We start from the raw sequence: 17,575 nt of genomic DNA on the forward strand, positions 1-17,575 counted from the left end.
TTTCTTTTCCTCGTTTCTTCTGCTCTCTTTACCTGTTTACAAGGACAATGGGTTCCGCAGTCGCGGTGAGAGTGTACAACACTTTTTTTAGAACCCGGTGTGAGAAGGCGAACGGATGGCAAAGTTTCCCAATCAAGTTCAGGCGTTGGGAATACCACGGTGTAAATTGCGAAGGATCTAGACAGTAAGGAGTTTCAAAAAGCAGGCGGCCAAAAGTGTTTCCGGGGCATTTTTGCGACTCATTTGAGTTTGGTTTTCTCCTTGTTTTTGCTTTGTTTTTTGGGTGGCGTGGTGGGGTGAAGGGGGGGGAGAGGATATGAATGAATACCCTACACTGGTTCTTACAGCTCCAGTGGACGAGCGTCTCTCTCGTTTTATCTGCTTCGAATTGTATGTGGCCTCTATTGTCATTTAGCGATTGTACTTCGTGTTAGCAGGTACGAGCAAGTATCGAAATGTGTGTTTGGCGTTGATGGGTGATTTTGGACGGATGTCAGGGTTTGTCCAAGGGTACTTGTAATCATACCGAACGACCCAAGGCGTTCTGTAAAGACCGGCCTGGGATAGATGCCTGTAGGCGCCGAGAAATCCGAGAGACTGGTTGGTTGTAATGGACCGCTTTCTCGACACTCTGTGATGTGTCGATCAAGAACCAACCACGGGCCCGGTGATCTCCAAGTAAGCCAAGGCACAACACATGCCGCGACTCCTTTGAATCCATGCGCCATCGACAACAAGCAGGGGAGGGAGCAGGGCAGCACGAGGACACATGCAGGACACGCGCTTATCATTGCTCAGAGTGGGCTGCGACGAAATTGTGGGTGCAAACGTAGTTGCCGGGCCAAAAGCCGACGACGGCCGCGGTCCTACTCCTACTTCTTACCGCCCGATTGTAGTCGAGACGAGTGACATATATACATTAGGTTGTTTGATTCCGGAACAACGCCCATGCCATGCTTGTAAAGAAGACTGCGGAATTTTCGTGCTGCCGTTCCCGCAATCAGATGAGGGGACCCAAAGGGGGCAGACAGCCAGACAGGCAGACAGACAACCAGTCTCACTTCTCCCTCGCCAATACCATCTTCTCCCTCTCGCTCTTCCTGCGCTCAAACTGCTTCTTGGTGTGTCTGCGTTCGTTCTCCTCCTTCCTCTTGATGCTCTTGAGCTCCTGGCTCTTGATCTCGCCTGCCTTCTTGACGACGGCGGGAATGTGCCTGTGTCTCCGGATGCGTCTGATCTCGGGCATGTGGGCGAAGCGGCGGGTCAGGGCCTCGTTGTACTCGAGCGCCTGGCGCTGTCGCGCAGACTTGATGGCCTCGCCCTGGGAGGCGTTGGCGCGCCAGAGACGAATGTTGCCGTCGTCCGAGCCGGAGAGGATGTACTTTGCGTCGGGGGTCCACTTGGCCGCCATGACGCGCTGCATGCGCTTGGTGTGGTAGATGTCGCGGGAGTGGCCGCGGTCTCGGTTCCAGAGCCGGACGGTGCGATCCCACGAGGCGGACACGAGCTCCTCGCCGGTGGGGGAGAACTCCACGTCCATGACGGCGGCGACGTGGTCCTTGAGGACGTTGAGGGCGCGGTCCATCTTGCGCATGTCGAAGAGGTAGATGTTGTGGTCTTCGGACGCCGTGGCCAGGTTGAACGCCTCCATGGGCGACCAGGCGATTTGGTTGCTGGCGAAGCTGAGGACGGTCCTGGTGACGGGCGTGGAGGTGCGGAGGTCGTAGATGACGAGGGAGCGGTCGTTGGAGCACGACGCCAGGATGGACGTCTCGACGTAGTTGAAGGACACGTTGGTTATGGTGTCGGTGGACGTGGGCCACTTGAGGACCTCTGGCGCGGCCGTGTGCCGCTCGAGGTCGTATATGGATATGGCACTTGACGCGACTGCGAATGCGTTGCGGGAGCGGTGGTGGGACAGGCTTGTGAATGCGCCGGCCCCGAGCCACGACGAGATGGGCTTGGAGTTGGCTGCCGTGTTGTAGGGGTCGAAGAGCTTGACGGTACGGTCCGCGGCGCAGGTGAGCAGTTTCTGGTCCCGCGTCCATTCCATCCCCTTGACGATGTTCTCGTGCGCCGTCGTGTGCCAGATGGAGTCGTCTCGATCGGTTAGATCCCACACCTTGACGACGCCATCACCGCTGCCGCTGGCGAATCGTTCCAGGGAGTTGGGATCTTTGGCGATGGAGTAGACGCCGTCGACGTGGCCGCGTCCAAGCTGGCCGATGAAGGGCTTTGCGTGCATTCGCTCTAGTTTGACGGCGTTGAGGGCTCGTTGGTATTCTCGTGCTCGCTCGAATGGGTGGAGGGCCGAATCGAGATTGCGAGGCATCTTGGCGGCGTCGGAGCCGGGCGGTTGGTGGTCCGCTAGGGAGCGACTGAGGGCTTTGATCTTCATGGTTCTCGCCTTTCTTTATTTCCTCATTTTCTTTGTTCGGGCTCTTTTCTTCTGGCCTCTCCCTTGACTTCCAATTGTGTGCGGTTGATTGGAGATGTCGGGACGGTTGAAGTGGCGCTGGTTGGCAGCTTGACTGCGGAATTTGCGGCGGGGAATTTTTTTGCTTATCGTCGGGAGGCAGGCGATAAGACGCGCACGGATTATTGCTGGTCCGGTGCAGGCCTAGATTCATGCGAACCGAAACCGCGTTTACGGCCGCCACTGGTTGCTTGCCCTCGACAACGCAGCCCCTGGCCATCTACGAATCAAGTCAAGACTCGCCTCTGTGGTGTGGGAAACACCTTGCGATCCGTGAATAGTCGTGCTCCGCGCAGGCAGAGGGCCGGTGCCGACTCGGCGACGATGGACGGCATGGACTACGACCCCATGGTGATGGATGGCGAGCCCGAGCAGCCTCAGGTCACCATTTCAGCTGTACGGCGCCCCGAGTCCAAAGTGGTGCTGTGGCCCTTTGCCGTGGTGCAAGTTTTCTAACATGTCCTTGTCTTTCTTTCAACCTTTCTGCAGGCCGACAGCACGCGCGTGGACTTCGCGCTCTCCAGAACCAACCTCTCGTTTGCCAATTCGATACGGAGAATCATCCAGGCCGAAGTGCCCACCATTGCAATCGACCTCGTCGAAGTTGAAGTCAACACTTCGGTGCTTGCCGACGAATTCATCGCGCACAGGCTAGGTCTCATTCCCCTCAACGCCAAGGGCGTCAACGAACTCAACTATTCCCGAGATTGCGACTGCGAGCAGTACTGCGAGCAGTGTAGCGTTACGTTGACCCTACACGCGCGATGCACCAGCGATGAAATCATGAAGGTGTACGCGCGGGATCTGATCGTCGACGGCCGCCATGCCAGCCAGGTCGGGACGCCCGTTATCAACGACCCCGAGGGGATGGGATGCTTGATCGCCAAGCTGCGCAAAGACCAGGAGCTAAAGCTCACGTGTATCGCGAAGAAGGGCATAGCAAAGGAGCACGCCAAGTGGATGCCCACGTCAGCTGTGGGCTTCGAGTACGACCCTCACAACAAGCTGCACCATTTGGACCTGTGGTATGAGAACAACACGGACCCTCAAAAGGAATGGTATGTGCTCGGCTTTCCTCTCTTCGCATGCGCTGGGCCATGATACTAATCACAGTCATGTCCAGGCCCAAGAGCAAATACGCAGATTGGGAAGACCCTCCTCAAGAAGGCGAGCCATTCGACTACGATGCGGTTCCCGACCGTTTCTACTTTGAGGTGGAAACATCAGGCAGCATGGAGCCGGATCAAATCGTGCAAGGCGGCATCCGCGCGCTCCAGCAGAAGATTGGCGCGCTCCTCAAGGGTCTCGACCCAAAGAAATACGGTGGCGAAGAGCCGGCGGAGTTCGATGGTCCCAGAAGTCCAGACATGAACGTGGACGGCGGCACTACACCATGGCAGGATGGCGGATACACCACCCCCTACGGTGGCAACATGACTACGTACGGCGAGGGGAATGCCGCATACGGGGCAGGCAATAGCACCGCCTATGGAGGCGGCGCTGGTACATACGGCACCACGCCATATGGCCAGTCGTCGTGGCAGTAAGTAGACACGGCGTTTCACGGGTTGTTTGGGCGGCAACAGGCAGACGGACCATTTATGAAAAGCATTGGTTTCGTGAACAAATTTAGGCAAACATTTACGCGGAGCTGTCGTTTTAAGGCTTTGTACAGTATCTGATTCCGTAGCGCAAACGGAGATTGGCGGCAATTGGGCGCACTCGAGCTGAGCCGTGTATGGACAGGGGACCGGAGGCTCGCGCAAAGTTCCCTCACGATTTGATGTTTGATGCTTGCTCCAGCTTGTGCGTGACCGTGTCATTCCGTGTGTATTGTATGTATCTGGAAGTAAATTGCTCCAAGTTTCTAATCTAGAGTCCCCGCCTGTATCCCCGTTTTCAAGCAGAAACGCAGCGGCATTTCAAGGACCCAACGACCATCAGAATGCTGGTGGGACACATGTCGAAAATACGCAACGAATGAAGCACCCCCCCCTTCTATGTGTAACGCCCCATCGTCTTTGTCCGCGCACGCGCAGTCGCTGTTTTACAGCTTCTTTTCATCTAGTCCTTGTACCTTTCTATACGTCTTGCGGTGCATCTCCAGGAAGATGAATGTACAGATGGTGTGTCTAGCCCGCGCTGGTGGTCAGCTAGTCTTGCTTTGTGGCCAGCCGCAACGGGGGCAAGCTGGGAGAACTTACGGCCCTAGGCGCAGGAAGCTGGGGACCCAGCCCTTGAACATCCATCCCAGACCGTCGGTCTTGTAAATGTCCCCCACTATTCGAAGAACACCCTGCTTCTGCGTCGACGACATGACCCTCGTCTTGACGACATCGATGGGGCTCGTGGCCGTCGCGGCCGCCAGCCCAGCCAGGAAGGACGCGGAGAAGTGCGTCGTCAGGGTGTCGCCCAGCGGAGTGTAGTCGATGAGCAGCCTCTTGAAGGTGTCGTACGTGGCCAATTGGCCGGCCGTCATGACGGCCGCACGACTGCTGTTGGGAAGCCAGCCCCTGAACCAGCTGAGCGCGCCCTCTTCCCTCGCCATGCGGACCATGCCGTCGACCGCGTGCCTGTAGTTCCTGCGCTCGCTGGCGGGGAGCGCGGCGTCGTGCTGCATGCGCACGTTGAGCACGTCGGCAAAGTTGCCGGCGATGCCGCCCAGGAAGCCGGACGTCATGGCCATGGCGGTGAGGACGGGGAACGTGGGCTCGCGGCCGGACTTGGTGTATCTCGACTTGATTTCTTCGTAGACGCCGAACCGGACAGTCGAGTAGGTGAGTTGGCGGAGGAGGGAGGCCGATATGCCGCTGTATAATGCGAGGGGGCCGTCCGTCCTGACGATGTGGACGAATGTGCCGCTCATGGACTTGGGAGCGTCGCCTTTGCGCATCTGTAACCGCACCTGAAGTTTGCCATGTTAGCGAAGGATGCTCCTTGGTTTGGTTAAAAAATCACGACGCAAGACTGCGAAATGAGACATGCCTTTACTATTGGCAAAGTTAGCAAACATTTATAGGTCAATCATGCCACAAACTGGCCAACCCCAGGGGGGGACGCCCAACTTACTCAGGTCCAGGGGATGTGTCACACACGCTGCCATGCTACTTGCGCTCCCTCCAAACCAAAACGGATATCGAATTGGAGGTCCTCTCTTCTTTCTGCGCTGCTCAGCCCGCTCCTCCTTGGTGAGCCTGCGGACCGGTGCCGGCTCTCGAGCCGATGAGGCCATGGTGTACGGGCACGGGACTTGCGGTCAGCAGCTGCGGCTTAGAGCTGCATCGCACAGCTGTGGCAAGGCGACCCTGTTGGCTGAATTGGCAAACGGTGAGCCGGTCTGTCCGTACAGCACAGAAATCCAAGACGGAGAAGTGAGGTGAGCAAGCTGAGTGAGGGCACGCGGTGCTTCACGTTCGGCTTCGAGTGTCGTCGTCGTCGGGGACGTCGGCAGAAAAGTCGCCCGGTCGACCCGACAGGTAGGCGGTGACGTAGGTACCCACGCGCAAGCACTTGCAGCAAGCAGCCTAGATCAATGTGCAGCAGTCACGTACGGAGTAGTACTGTGACGGGATCTTGCATCTTGCATACATGGAAATGTGCCCGTCAAGTTTTTCATCCAATTGCACGTCCCTTCGTTGCTGGAGCCGTTGGTAGGTATCCAAAGAGCTTACAGGGCCTACAGGGTAGCCTGCCTCAGCTTTCAATCCAGACTCTAGAGTCCCCGCCCAATCTCCGAGGTCGACCTTGACAGACAAGACAGCATTGACAACATCACGGCCTCAATTAATCGTTCCCTAGACAATTGGCTCCCAGCGCATCGACAAGGCCACGAGTTGTGTGACTGAAGTCACATGGCCGGCCCTGATGCCAGCATGTCAATCTCAATTGGCGCCATGCGAGGCCTCTTGTGCTCCTCTCGATGCGCCTCCATCGCAACACTGCCGTCCCGTGTAGTTCGACAGTTTTCCTCTTCAGGTTTGTCATAAAGTGTGTGATTTACCTTGTAGCAAATGAAGCCGCGTTAATACTTGATTTCCCATGCACAGGGACCCTGCTCTCCCCGAAACCAGCCAAAGCCTCCAGCAGCTCCATATCAATCCGAGGCGGCACATACAACGCTGATCCCGCGTGGTTCAATGTCCCGTCGAATGTATTAGACGCCACGTCGCGGAGGTTACACCTCCAAAAGGATCATCCTGTGTATATAACCCGACAGATCATCGAGTCGAATTTTCCCTCGCCCACATACAAGTACTACAACGAATACAACCCCGTCGTGTCAACACACCAAAACTTTGACTCTCTTGGCTTTCCGCCAAACCACCCAGGGCGAGCCCTGTCCGATACCTACTACATAAACGAAAAGACTCTCCTCCGAACACACACGAGCGCACACCAGGCCGACACTTTCCGAGCGGACGAGAGCGACGGTTACCTCATTTCAGCGGATGTATACCGGCGAGATGCCATTGATCGAAGCCATTACCCCGTCTTCCACCAGATGGAGGGAGCAAGGTCCTGGGATCGGAGCAGGGTCCCCAATGGAGATGTAGCCGCTGCTGTGCGGGCTGACTTTGAAACGCTACCCAAACACAGTGTAGACGTCGAGGACCCCAACCCTCCCTACCACGGTGAACGCAACCCGCTGCAAGATTGCCACTCGGCTGCCGAGGCGCAGGCCATCGGAGAGCACCTCAAGAGATCGCTAGAGAACATGGTCGTTGACGTATTCTCCAGAGCCAAAGCCGCGGCGCTGCGGGAGGATCCCACCTTTGTCGACGAGGCACTGCGTATGCGCTGGGTGGAGGCCTATTTCCCATTCACGAGTCCCTCGTGGGAACTGGAAGTTTACTATGGGGGAGACTGGTTGGAGGTGTTGGGATGTGGCGTGGTTAGACAAAGTCTCTACAACAATGCCGGCGTGCCGTCACAACTGGGATGGGCCTTTGGTATTGGCATCGATCGCATCGCCATGCTGCTGTTCAAGATTCCCGACATTCGGCTCTTCTGGTCCCAGGATCAGCGTTTTCTCTCACAGTTCACGGGCGTGTCTGACAAACTCGATAAGCTCAGGAGGTTTGTCCCATTCTCCAGGTACCCTCCCTGCCCCAAGGATGTATCTTTTTGGCTGGCGTCGACATCACCCGCCGGAGGAAACACAAGGGGCAGCTTCCACGAGAACGATGTCATGGAAATCGTACGCAACGTGGCTGGTGATGTAGTCGAGGATGTGAGACTCATTGATGAGTTTGTGCATCCAAAGACTGCTCGCAAGAGCATGGCTTATCGCATCGTCTACCGCAGCCTGGAACGAACCCTGACAAACGAACAAGCCAACAAGTTTCACCGAGGTGTGCGGGAGGCTCTAGTCAAGGAACTAGGTGTTGAACTTCGCTGAGGCGTCTCTGGGCTGGGAGGTACCGTGATGGCCTTTGCGAAGGGCTGAGAGGATACATGGAGTCAGCATCTATTGTTCCCTCTAGATAGATGCAGAGCGCCTCGTGTCGTAATATCATGTACAGTACGTTGCCGTTTCTTGGTGAGAATCCACAGGACACTACAGGCGTTTTGAAGCATGTAGCCGGAGCAGAGGTATTATTCTGTGCACTGGCTCTGAGGTTCTCCGCCCCTCCGACATGCAGGTAATTTCTTTCCTCCTCAAGGGTTTTTGCTCAGCCGAAAGCCGCTGACCAGCTGAGTCGCGCCTGCCATTTGAGCGGCCGAACAGCTTGATGCCACTCCGCTCCGCACTTCACTTCACATCTCTGCCGTCTGTATCAATCAATATGAATAAACGCCATGATATGACCATCCCTGAGCATCTGAACGAATCCCGAAATAAAAAATACACCGCCTCTCGTCCTCGGCACGGTGGCAAGAACCGATATCACATCGGCCAGGCCGCCGCGCCACATGGCCATCTCATAGTTGCGCTCCGGAAAGACGGCCAGGCTCTGTTCGCACTCCACGCTGACTTTGAGCTACCTATTGGACGGGTCAAGTATACGAGGGTGTCGTGGCAGAAGAAAGGAAAAAAAAAAAAGTTGACAAGATGATTGAGGCAGTGCCGGTTCTTGGCGTCGATCCTCAGGAGTCGGATACGCAGCTGTCACGTCACGGTTCGAGGGAGGAATGCTGGACCCGGCATTGAAGAGTTAGAAACAAGTCATGGCACCGCACCGGCCTTTGCTGCCAGGCGTTTTTTCGAGTATGGCGCCTAGTACTTTGCATCACTAGGCTGTGCAGCATCAACCACGTATCGGGTTTACGCCGCCAAGGCACCCCAGAGGTATCTTGTAAGTTGTGAGGGTTTGAGCCAAGAAGCGGTATGCTGATCGATACGAACCATGGCCCGCTGAATAGAAATGCATGCTAACGACAATTCATAATCGGGAAGTTCCCGGGGCTGTTTCAGGCCTATGTGGCGATGTACGATTGAGAAGCGCCATACGGCATGAATCAGGGACGGAAAGGGATGCCGTACCCCGGGAACGCCATGCAACGACGTTTTATTTCCCCTTCGGCTCACCGGCAGGCTCACCGGCAGGCTCCGGCCGGCTCAGAGGGCCAAAGTATTTCACGGGCAAAATGATGACGAGGGCAAAACGGGGCACAGCAACAGCCACAATTTGAGGGATTCACACACCCCTGTCAGCGGGCATGATAGCGTCGACAGAAGCGCACGGAAGACAAAGACTGCAATGCAAAGCTACTCACCTGGGCTGGGTATCCGATTCATAGCATGATCTGGCCAAAGGCCCCTGGCCGGGAAACTGGATGACTTCAGACTCAGCGTTGTCGAAGTGGCTGAGTGAACATGAACGCATCCTTCTCAGCAAGGTGCTGCGTACAACTAGTACTCTCCTCCATCCGCCACAGGGTCCATCAATCAGCCAAACCGACGAGCATACCCATTTTGTCCGTCCAGTGACTCTGGTCAAGGCTTGTTTGTTGCCAAGCGCGCCATGTCCGGAACACTGCCCCGTGGCTTACACTACTAGCGCGGATCCCTTGCGATGACGGTCCCTTGCAAACGGGACGGAAATCATTGCACACCCAACGTTGGTCAAGCCGCGAAGGGTTTGACTCACATGCACAAGGCAAGTCGGCCGATGCTTGAGCCTCAGAGATGGCGGAAGACGAGCCATGGAGAATGCGAAACTGGCTCGAAAAGTCGGCCACGTCCGTGGGCGAGGACGGGGTAGACCTCAAGCCACTTTCTGCATCAGAATAGCGTCAAGCTCTCCCGAGTCTACGGTGTGGATGAGATTTGCTGCAATGCCGATGCTCGCCACGTACTCGCAAGCTCGGGTTGGCAACACAAACTGGTTTTTGGTATAGGAATTGCTGATGCGTCGTCGGTCGCGACTCTGCAGTACCGACCGACCTTTGCAGTTTGACGGAAGCAGCGATTGATAGTTACTTGCCGGCCCGAAAAAAATCCAACCGGTGCAAATGCCGCCGTCTGCAGGCAGTGCTTTCTGCACGTGCATGCATGATGCTTTGTGCGCCTGCAACACGCATCGTCGCCCTCTGCGCGTGCTTCTCTCAACTCGCTGCGCTACTTTGCTGTCTCATGCCAACAGCACAGACACAGCCTGCGTCAACAAGGGCAGCAGCGTATTTCCTCAGCTGGCCAGGTCCCCTGCGGGAGGCTTGGTGCATTACTCGCAATTTCAGAGTCGCAAGCTTGCACTTGAAGGGGAGGCTCAGCGACGTGGCGGTGCCCCCAGGATTGTTTGCGGGCTCCGTTCGGTTGTTCGGCGCGGCAAGCAGGAAGGCTCAGCCACACACACACCACCGTGCTCCTTCCGCTTCGACCGGGCTTGCGGCCACTTGCCAAGAACGACCCACTCCCTTGCGCTGTGTCGTGTCAACTGTGGGTCTCCGTGACCTTTCCGTCAAGTCAAGTGCATCACCTGGTTGCCTCCATGTCGCCCCCGCAGCCAGCCGGGAATGCTCACGTAAAACCCAACCTCGGGGACATTCTTTAAGTGCGTCTCCCTCTTCCGTCCTCGACCAATCTGGCCCTCCCTTTTAACCTCGACATATCTTGTTACCGAGTACTTTCCTCAAGAATACGCTGAAAAGTTCTATTGCCGTCCAGGCGGTGCAAAGCACAGATAGTTTGGCATCGAATCTCGTCACCACGTTCGACTGGCCTCGTCTTGACCGCTACAACAAGCCACAAGACCACCTCTGCACACATCATGGACATGATGGATGGCACCGCTCGCCTTTCACGGTCGTCTTCGTCGTCTTCGCGCAAATCTGGTCTTACCTTGGACCTCTCCAGCTTGCCTCCCCTGACGCAGCCCACGACGCCATCAAATACCCTCCTATTTACCGGCCTCAACAATACGGATATCTTCCGACCGGATAACCTGGAGCGCATCCGAGGGCTAATCGCCAAGACATCACCAATCCACGCCTTCGCGCCGCTCAAGTCGTTCCGTCGCATCGTCATTTCCTTCTTCGATATTGATTCTTCCATCGCCGTCCGTCAAGTTTGGGATGGCGAAGCTATCCTCGGTGATCGCTGCAGAGTCTACTTCGGACAGCAGACGAATATCGAGGCCAAGGACGAGCATCTGGCTCTCCCTGATGCCGGCAAGTTGTTCTTTATCTCACCGCCACCCAGTCCGCCCCATGGTTGGGAGGTCCGTCTGGAGGACGCTCCGAACAAATTGGTGCATGCCGAGGACTTGGCTGAAGCACTTTCTAAACTGCAAAGCACTCGCCAAGGACCCGAATCTCCCATTAGCCCCGTCGACGGACCTGGTGCCGGTGGGCGCACTCGAAGCCGTAGCTCGACCCTCATCTACCATCCGGAGGAGAACGGGTGCAGTCCAGACTTGCCTGCTGTTTTTGTCGAGGACATGACCCAAGAGCCCGAAGCCATGAGCCCTATTGACAGTTGTCGACCTATCATGGCACATACCGCTCGTCCCCCGGTTGAGCTGATGCACGATGCGTAATGTTCGATGGTTCGTTTTGGACAGGCGAGAACGACAAAGTAATCATGAGCGAAAATTAAAAGGCACAGGCGTGATATTATGGAAACAGGGTCCATGGCGTATTGGAATCAGGGTCTTTTACTGAGCATCCCGAGTTCTGGGATCACGGCATTGGGTTTGCATGCTACGGGGAAGAGGAACATTTGCTTTTGTGCTGTCCATCTTGCTCTAGAACCGGACGTTTAATAGCCACGGGAATAAAATTCTAGAGTTGTATATTATGAAGTGCTCTGGTCAGAAATCAATGCGAGTCCTTTCGGAACCTTTCCAAGGTAGTGGCCGCGCAGCATAGAAGGCGACACAATCATGGCCTTGCGAAACGATGAAATAAGTATTAGTAGTAGATGGGTCTGCATTGGCTTACTACTCCGTCCTGACACGTGGATCGCTCTAATTGTGTTGCACGTAACGTGCCGCCCCACAACATCATCAGCCCCCTATTTTTGTTATATCTATAACAACGCAATTAAATGTATAAGCCCTTTTTTTAACTATTAATAACTCTATTAAATTAAGCTCTTTTAACTCTAAATTTGCATTATAGTACCTGCTAATATCTCTTATAAGAATAGAATTAAAGCTGCTATTAAAGATATTTATTCTAGCCTCTTAGAGGTCTAAGCAGCTTAAAATTATACTATTTCTTAAATAACTCTTTATAAGCAACTTTATAGTTATTAATTAATTTAAGAAGCTAAGGTAGGCTCTTAATAACTATTAAAAAAACAAGAGGAAGACTTAGTTAATTAAATTATATATAAAAAAGAAGCTAGAAAGCTACTTAGCTATTATAATATTTAAGCTATTATATAAGTTATTATAGCTTAAGGTAGTAATAATAACTTTATTAGAAAGCATTAAGTTAACTACTTTCTTAAATATAATTTAAAGGTTAAAATAAAGGTATTATAAAGTATTAAGTCTAAAAGAACTCTTAATATAATAAAGAACTAGCTATAAGCTTTCTATAACTTTCTTAATTATTTAATTAAGGTTTAGTCTATTAAAGTACTTTAAATTTATAACTTTAATAAAACTAGTATTATAAAAGAAGATTCTAAGGCTAGTAAAGTTATTAAAAGTAGCTTTATTAAATATTTAATAAGAATAATAAAGTTATTTTATAAGTAGGCTTTTATTATTAAATATATAAGTACTATAAGTTACTATATTAAGCCTATAGTTATCTTAAAGAGCTTCTAGCTTTAAGAATAATAGTTTTCTAACTATTTTCTATATTAAGTCTATATTTATAGTAATTCTAATTAGACTAATACTTAAATTATAATAAAATAGTTTAAAGAGGTCTTTCTACTAGAAATAATACTTAAAATCCTCTTCTTATAGCGTTTTCTTATTTTAAATAGCACTAAGCTATATATTTTAATTTAATTAATATATACTACTTATATTAATTATATATAGCTTCTTTTTCTTCTAGCCTATATATTATATATTATATAGCTACTAAATATTAGTATTTTTAAGCTCTTAAAGACTTACTATTATTAATAGCAAGCTAGCCTTATTAATTTTACTATATTATTACTGTAGTAAAAACAGTAATTTATTTAAGCCTATAAGAAAGCCTTTAAAAGAGCCTTTATAATAGCAAATATTTAAGCTAGATTTTAAGCTGCTAGTATTTATTCTACTAATATAGAGTAAGCTCTCTAGTTTATTATTAAAGATAATAGTAATAATAAGCTTATAACACTAAAACAGCAGAAAATTAATAAGTAGTAGCTTTAGTAAATACTTTATAATAGTAAAAAGGTTTAAGTATAACTAGATTTACTATACTATAACTTTAATAGTATTAATTATAAATATTATACTTTTGCCTTAAAAGCTAGCTATAGCTTTAATTAAAAGAACTATTTTATTGTAACTTTATCTACTAAAAATAAATATCTTAAAGCTAAGTATAATACTTTAAAGCCTACTAGCTAAAAGCTTATTAGAAAGAACTTTAATTATACTTTTACTATTATTTCTAATATTATTAAAGCTAAAGCTAAAGCTAACTATATAGTAGCTCTTTATAAAGAATATTACAGCTATATAATTAAAGAAGACGCTCTTAAAATTATAGAGAAGAATTAAGCTAATATAGAATTTACATTCTAGCTGTAGAAAGCTAATATACGCTCTTGTTGTTAAAAAAAGCCTTAAATTTAATGTATTGTGCTAAAGCGGTAGGTATAACAAAAATAGGGGGCTGACGATGTTGTAGGGCGGCACGTGTACTATTATTAAGACTGACGATGCGAGGCAAATCAAATCCATGACATAAAAAAAGTCCCAACACTCCAACCGACCACATGGACCCACCAGATAGTTGGATCCCTGCCACCCATTGGCGTGCCCCCGAGTCCGCAGTTCCGTTGGCCGACTTTTCTTTGCAACGTCCATCTTCAATCACACAAAGGTGGTTCGACGCAGCGAGCAATGAGCAGTGCAAGCCAGAGACCCGCCTTTGGACAACGATGAAATGTCCATGCCGTGCAGCTCCTTGGGGAAATTTTGTCCGGGGCCTAGCGCAGGTCCATAACCTGCAGGTCCCGACTTTCACAGCTCGACCATGGCATCCCATGCCGCGGCTTTTGCCCATCGCGAGCCGAGGCCATGGACTTGCGACATCGTCCTACTGGAGACAAGAGGCCGCCAGGTCGGCCGTCATACCGGACGACCCGGCGGACACGAGGGCACCTGTGACGGGTACAACGGAACCGGCGGCTGCGCCCGAGGCCAAGCCTTTACGAAAAGCTCGAAAGACGGACAAGGAGACAGACAAGGAGTCCCAGTCTGCAAAGCGAAACAAAGAACGAACAAAAGAAAAGCCTCTGCCTGCGTCGACGCCAAATCGTCGGTCTGGTGCGGGCAAATCTCTCCATCGGCCGCCCGAGCCCAACTCGAACGCGAAGGCGAAGGCGACGCAAAAGCCGGAAGAATGGCAAGTCCAGAAAGCGGCCCTCAAGGAAAAGTTCCCGCAGGGCTGGAAGCCTCGGAAACGCTTGTCTCCGGATGCCCTGGCGGGCATACGGGCGCTCAACGCGCAGTTCCCGGACATGTATACGACGCGGGCGCTGGCGGACAAGTTTGAGGTGTCTGTGGAGGCGATTCGGCGGATTCTCAAGAGCAAGTGGACGCCGTCGGTGGACGAGGAGCAGCACCGGCAGGAGAGGTGGTTCAGGAGAGGGATGCAGGTGTGGGAGCGCAAGGCGGCGGTTGGGGTGAAGCCGCCGCGGAAGTGGAGGAGGGAGGGAATCGTGCGGGATGTCTCGTGGCATGAGAGGAGGAAGGAGGCGGCGAGGCGGGAGATGCAGTGGGAGGAGGAGGAGAGGGCGGCTGAGAGGGCGAGGAGAAATCACGATGCTAGGGGGGGTTGTGTTGATGATGTTGGCCAGGATGAGGATGGGAGCGCAGCCGGCAGTGGCAGGTGGTAGATGCGGCAGTCGTGTTGTACAGTATTGAACATTAAACTCTCTCTTCATGGTTGGAAACTAGACATCTCGGTCTCGGAGCCGTGCGATTGTTCCTGATGCTGCTGGGATCGGTCCCGGATAGGAGCAACGTGAGGGCGCTGGCTCTACAATGTCACGACGTGGGCGTGCGGGAGTTGGAACTCATATTGACGACGGGCTGATGCTCCGGGCAAAGTTTAGGTGCTTATTGCCCGTAGACGACGTTGCATACCAAGTAAGTAGGTAGGTATTCGGCGGCGACGCATTTTGCAACATGATGCTCCGCGAGGGCTCGACCGTTGATTGGCCGCGGCCCGTGACGTGCTCCAGGTCCACTGTACAGCTTCCGCGGGTGGCCGCTGAGCCGCCGCTGAGCCGCTGCTGCAGAGGGGGCAACTGACATGCGCAGGGCCCCACGCAGCGCTGGAGCTTGAACCAGGGGCTTGTTTGGTGCTTCACATAACCCCATGGCTTGTCACGTCGCCTTGGTCCAGCCAGCTCGATCAACGTTCTCCTCTCCAACACGTTGATTCCCGATGGTTATTCTTCAAGAAATCTCCCGTCAAGATTCTTTTGGTGCTCTCTGAGCGCCGCCAGTCTGCGCATTCCCTCACCCCGCCGTATTTTCTTGTCTGCCATTGGCTCGTCGTCAGCCTCACCATGTCTGCGAGCAGCCATGTACGCCCTCCTCAGGGCGACTCCCTGTTCGCCCCTCTATCCATTGACCTCATGGTCAAGGTCTCCAAAGCGACATTTCTGCATCCCCTTGTGTGCTGGCTGATTCCGCTGTGCCTCCGGGCGCAGACCGTCCGATGGGAAGCTCCCCGCATGATTGCGTCGATAGCGTGGGCCGCATTCATCTCGCTCTGTTGGATGGCGGGCGTCATCAACCAGCGCATTGCGTATGGGCTTCCGAGAGGGGTCGACCTGAGCGAGGAGGTGATTGTGATTACGGGCGGTGCGAGCGGGCTGGGCATGCTGGTCGCTGAGGTGTACGGCATGAGGGGCGCCAACGTCGCCGTGTTGGATGTGAATGAGATGGAGAACGGGGAGGCGCGGGGCGTCACCTATTACAAGTGTGACGTTGGCGACAAGGCACAGGTCAGCAAGGTTGCGGGCGAGATCGAGAGGGATGTGAGTGCCCATCCTCCCATCTGAACAGGAGTGGGAAATGATCCCAGGTGCTGACCGTGATCCAATCTGTCCACACAGATCGGAACACCAACTGTGCTCGTCAACAACGCCGCCGTTGTCATTGGCAAGTCTCTCCTCGATCTGAGCTTGGACGAAATCGACGCCAGCCTGTCCACCAACCTTCTTGGCCCATTCTACTGCCTCAAGACCTTCCTCCCGGCCATGATCCGCGGCGGCCGCGGAGGCACCATTGTCAACATTTCCTCTGTTATCGGACACCTCGGCGCTGCGAAATTGACAGACTACGCTGCTGCCAAAGCTGGTCTGACGGCCATGCACCGCTCTCTGACGGCCGAGTTGCGCGAGACACACCCCGAGATTCGGACCGTGCTCGTCACCCCCGGACAGCTGAGCACGCCCCTATTCTACGGAGTCCAGACGCCCAACAGCTTCTTTGCCCCCGTCGTGGAGCCCGTCGATGTCGCCAAGGAGATCATTGGGGCCATCGACAATGGCAAGGGTGCGACGTTAGGCATGCCGCTTTACGCCCGCTGGGTGGACTGGTATAATGTGCTGCCGGCTGGCGTGCAGGTTCTCGCGAGGTTGGTTGCAGGCGTGGATAGAGGGATGAGGACGTTTATCGGCAGGCAAGGGCTGAGTGGTGAGCTGAAAATTAGATGAGGGAGACTTCGACAGGGGCGCTCTGGACGCTGTGATGAAGATGGTGTATTTGCCGAGTGGTATGCATGATATATATCTAGTGGTGCGTTGAGCGAAGAACCAAGGCATTTTCGAAACGAGGCACCGTATACTTTGGATCTGGTATCCGACCGATCCCCGAACCTTTTCGACGCGTGGGAGTGACTCGGTCAAGGCTGGGCGAATGTTGTCCGCAGCATCTCCAAGGCACGGCATGAATGGTACGATTGGAGCTAAACACTGCCTCTAAGCAGTTACATGTGCCAGAGAGGCTAACAAAAAGGCACCATGACAAGGCTTAGCTCGCGGGGCCGGGAGGCATCCAGTGGCTAACCGTACAGAGTCGAAAGTCGAGGATTCCACAGCCCAAGCTTGTCTCTGGTCGAGTTCTAGCTCGATGGAAAATGACTGGCGGCTCCACAAAGCAACAAGAGTCGAGCTTGGTGCGCAAGTTTCATCTGCAGTCAGCCAAGCAAGCGACTTGGGCGAGGAGGCAGCACAGTTTAACCTTGCTAGATAACCATACATTAAGCGACTGACCAACGAAGCAAAGCATAATTATCGCACTCGACTCTTTTCATCTTGGTCCGGGCCGAGAATTCAACTCGGCCAACCCTAGACTGGATACGTTTGTCTAGAGTGGCGGACCAGCAATGTCGAACAAAGCCGTCCGTCCTGGTGGACATGGGAGACGGCTTTGGCAGGGACACGGCTTCACGAGGGATCGAAACGGGAAGAAAAGGAAAGGGAAAAAGGGGAACAGAGACACAAGCAGCCATAAC

At 52.9% G+C, this 17,575-nt stretch overlaps 7 protein-coding genes across 7 annotated transcripts; 5 read left to right on the top strand and 2 right to left on the bottom strand.

Moving 5' to 3' along the window:
* Window positions 1-1,057: 1,057 nt before the first annotated feature.
* Window positions 1,058-2,398, bottom strand: MAM_04018 (U3 small nucleolar RNA associated protein; the record flags this gene model as incomplete). Its single annotated transcript, XM_040822817.1, has 1 exon — window positions 1,058-2,398. One exon carries the CDS (start codon window positions 2,396-2,398, stop codon window positions 1,058-1,060), a length of 1,341 nt encoding a protein of 446 aa, XP_040679323.1.
* Window positions 2,399-2,800: 402 nt separating this feature from the next.
* Window positions 2,801-4,023, top strand: MAM_04019 (RNA polymerase II subunit 3; the record flags this gene model as incomplete). The annotated part of the gene is made up of 3 exons (XM_040822818.1): window positions 2,801-2,872; window positions 2,966-3,534; window positions 3,600-4,023. 3 exons carry the CDS (start codon window positions 2,801-2,803, stop codon window positions 4,021-4,023), a joined length of 1,065 nt encoding a protein of 354 aa, XP_040679324.1.
* A 585-nt stretch (window positions 4,024-4,608) lies between these two features.
* MAM_04020 (Mitochondrial carrier domain protein) lies at window positions 4,609-5,708 on the bottom strand (the record flags this gene model as incomplete). The annotated part of the gene is made up of 4 exons (XM_040822819.1): window positions 4,609-4,618; window positions 4,681-5,381; window positions 5,435-5,466; window positions 5,546-5,708. 4 exons carry the CDS (start codon window positions 5,706-5,708, stop codon window positions 4,609-4,611), a joined length of 906 nt encoding a protein of 301 aa, XP_040679325.1.
* A 640-nt stretch (window positions 5,709-6,348) lies between these two features.
* MAM_04021 (phenylalanyl-tRNA synthetase) lies at window positions 6,349-7,874 on the top strand (the record flags this gene model as incomplete). The annotated part of the gene is made up of 2 exons (XM_040822820.1): window positions 6,349-6,451; window positions 6,523-7,874. 2 exons carry the CDS (start codon window positions 6,349-6,351, stop codon window positions 7,872-7,874), a joined length of 1,455 nt encoding a protein of 484 aa, XP_040679326.1.
* Window positions 7,875-10,686: 2,812 nt separating this feature from the next.
* Window positions 10,687-11,454, top strand: MAM_04022 (Calcipressin family protein; the record flags this gene model as incomplete). Its single annotated transcript, XM_040822821.1, has 1 exon — window positions 10,687-11,454. One exon carries the CDS (start codon window positions 10,687-10,689, stop codon window positions 11,452-11,454), a length of 768 nt encoding a protein of 255 aa, XP_040679327.1.
* A 2,633-nt stretch (window positions 11,455-14,087) lies between these two features.
* Window positions 14,088-14,942, top strand: MAM_04023 (Neugrin-related protein; the record flags this gene model as incomplete). Its single annotated transcript, XM_040822822.1, has 1 exon — window positions 14,088-14,942. One exon carries the CDS (start codon window positions 14,088-14,090, stop codon window positions 14,940-14,942), a length of 855 nt encoding a protein of 284 aa, XP_040679328.1.
* Window positions 14,943-15,620: 678 nt separating this feature from the next.
* MAM_04024 (NAD(P)-binding domain protein) lies at window positions 15,621-16,775 on the top strand (the record flags this gene model as incomplete). Its single annotated transcript, XM_040822823.1, has 2 exons — window positions 15,621-16,094; window positions 16,173-16,775. The coding sequence occupies 2 exons, from the start codon at window positions 15,621-15,623 to the stop codon at window positions 16,773-16,775; spliced, it is 1,077 nt and encodes a 358-aa protein (XP_040679329.1).
* Between the last annotated feature and the right edge of the window lie 800 nt (window positions 16,776-17,575).

The sequence above is a fragment of the Metarhizium album genome (genome assembly GCF_000804445.1).
Source record: "Metarhizium album ARSEF 1941 chromosome Unknown scaffold_8, whole genome shotgun sequence".
NCBI classification, from domain to species: Eukaryota; Fungi; Ascomycota; class Sordariomycetes; order Hypocreales; family Clavicipitaceae; genus Metarhizium; species Metarhizium album.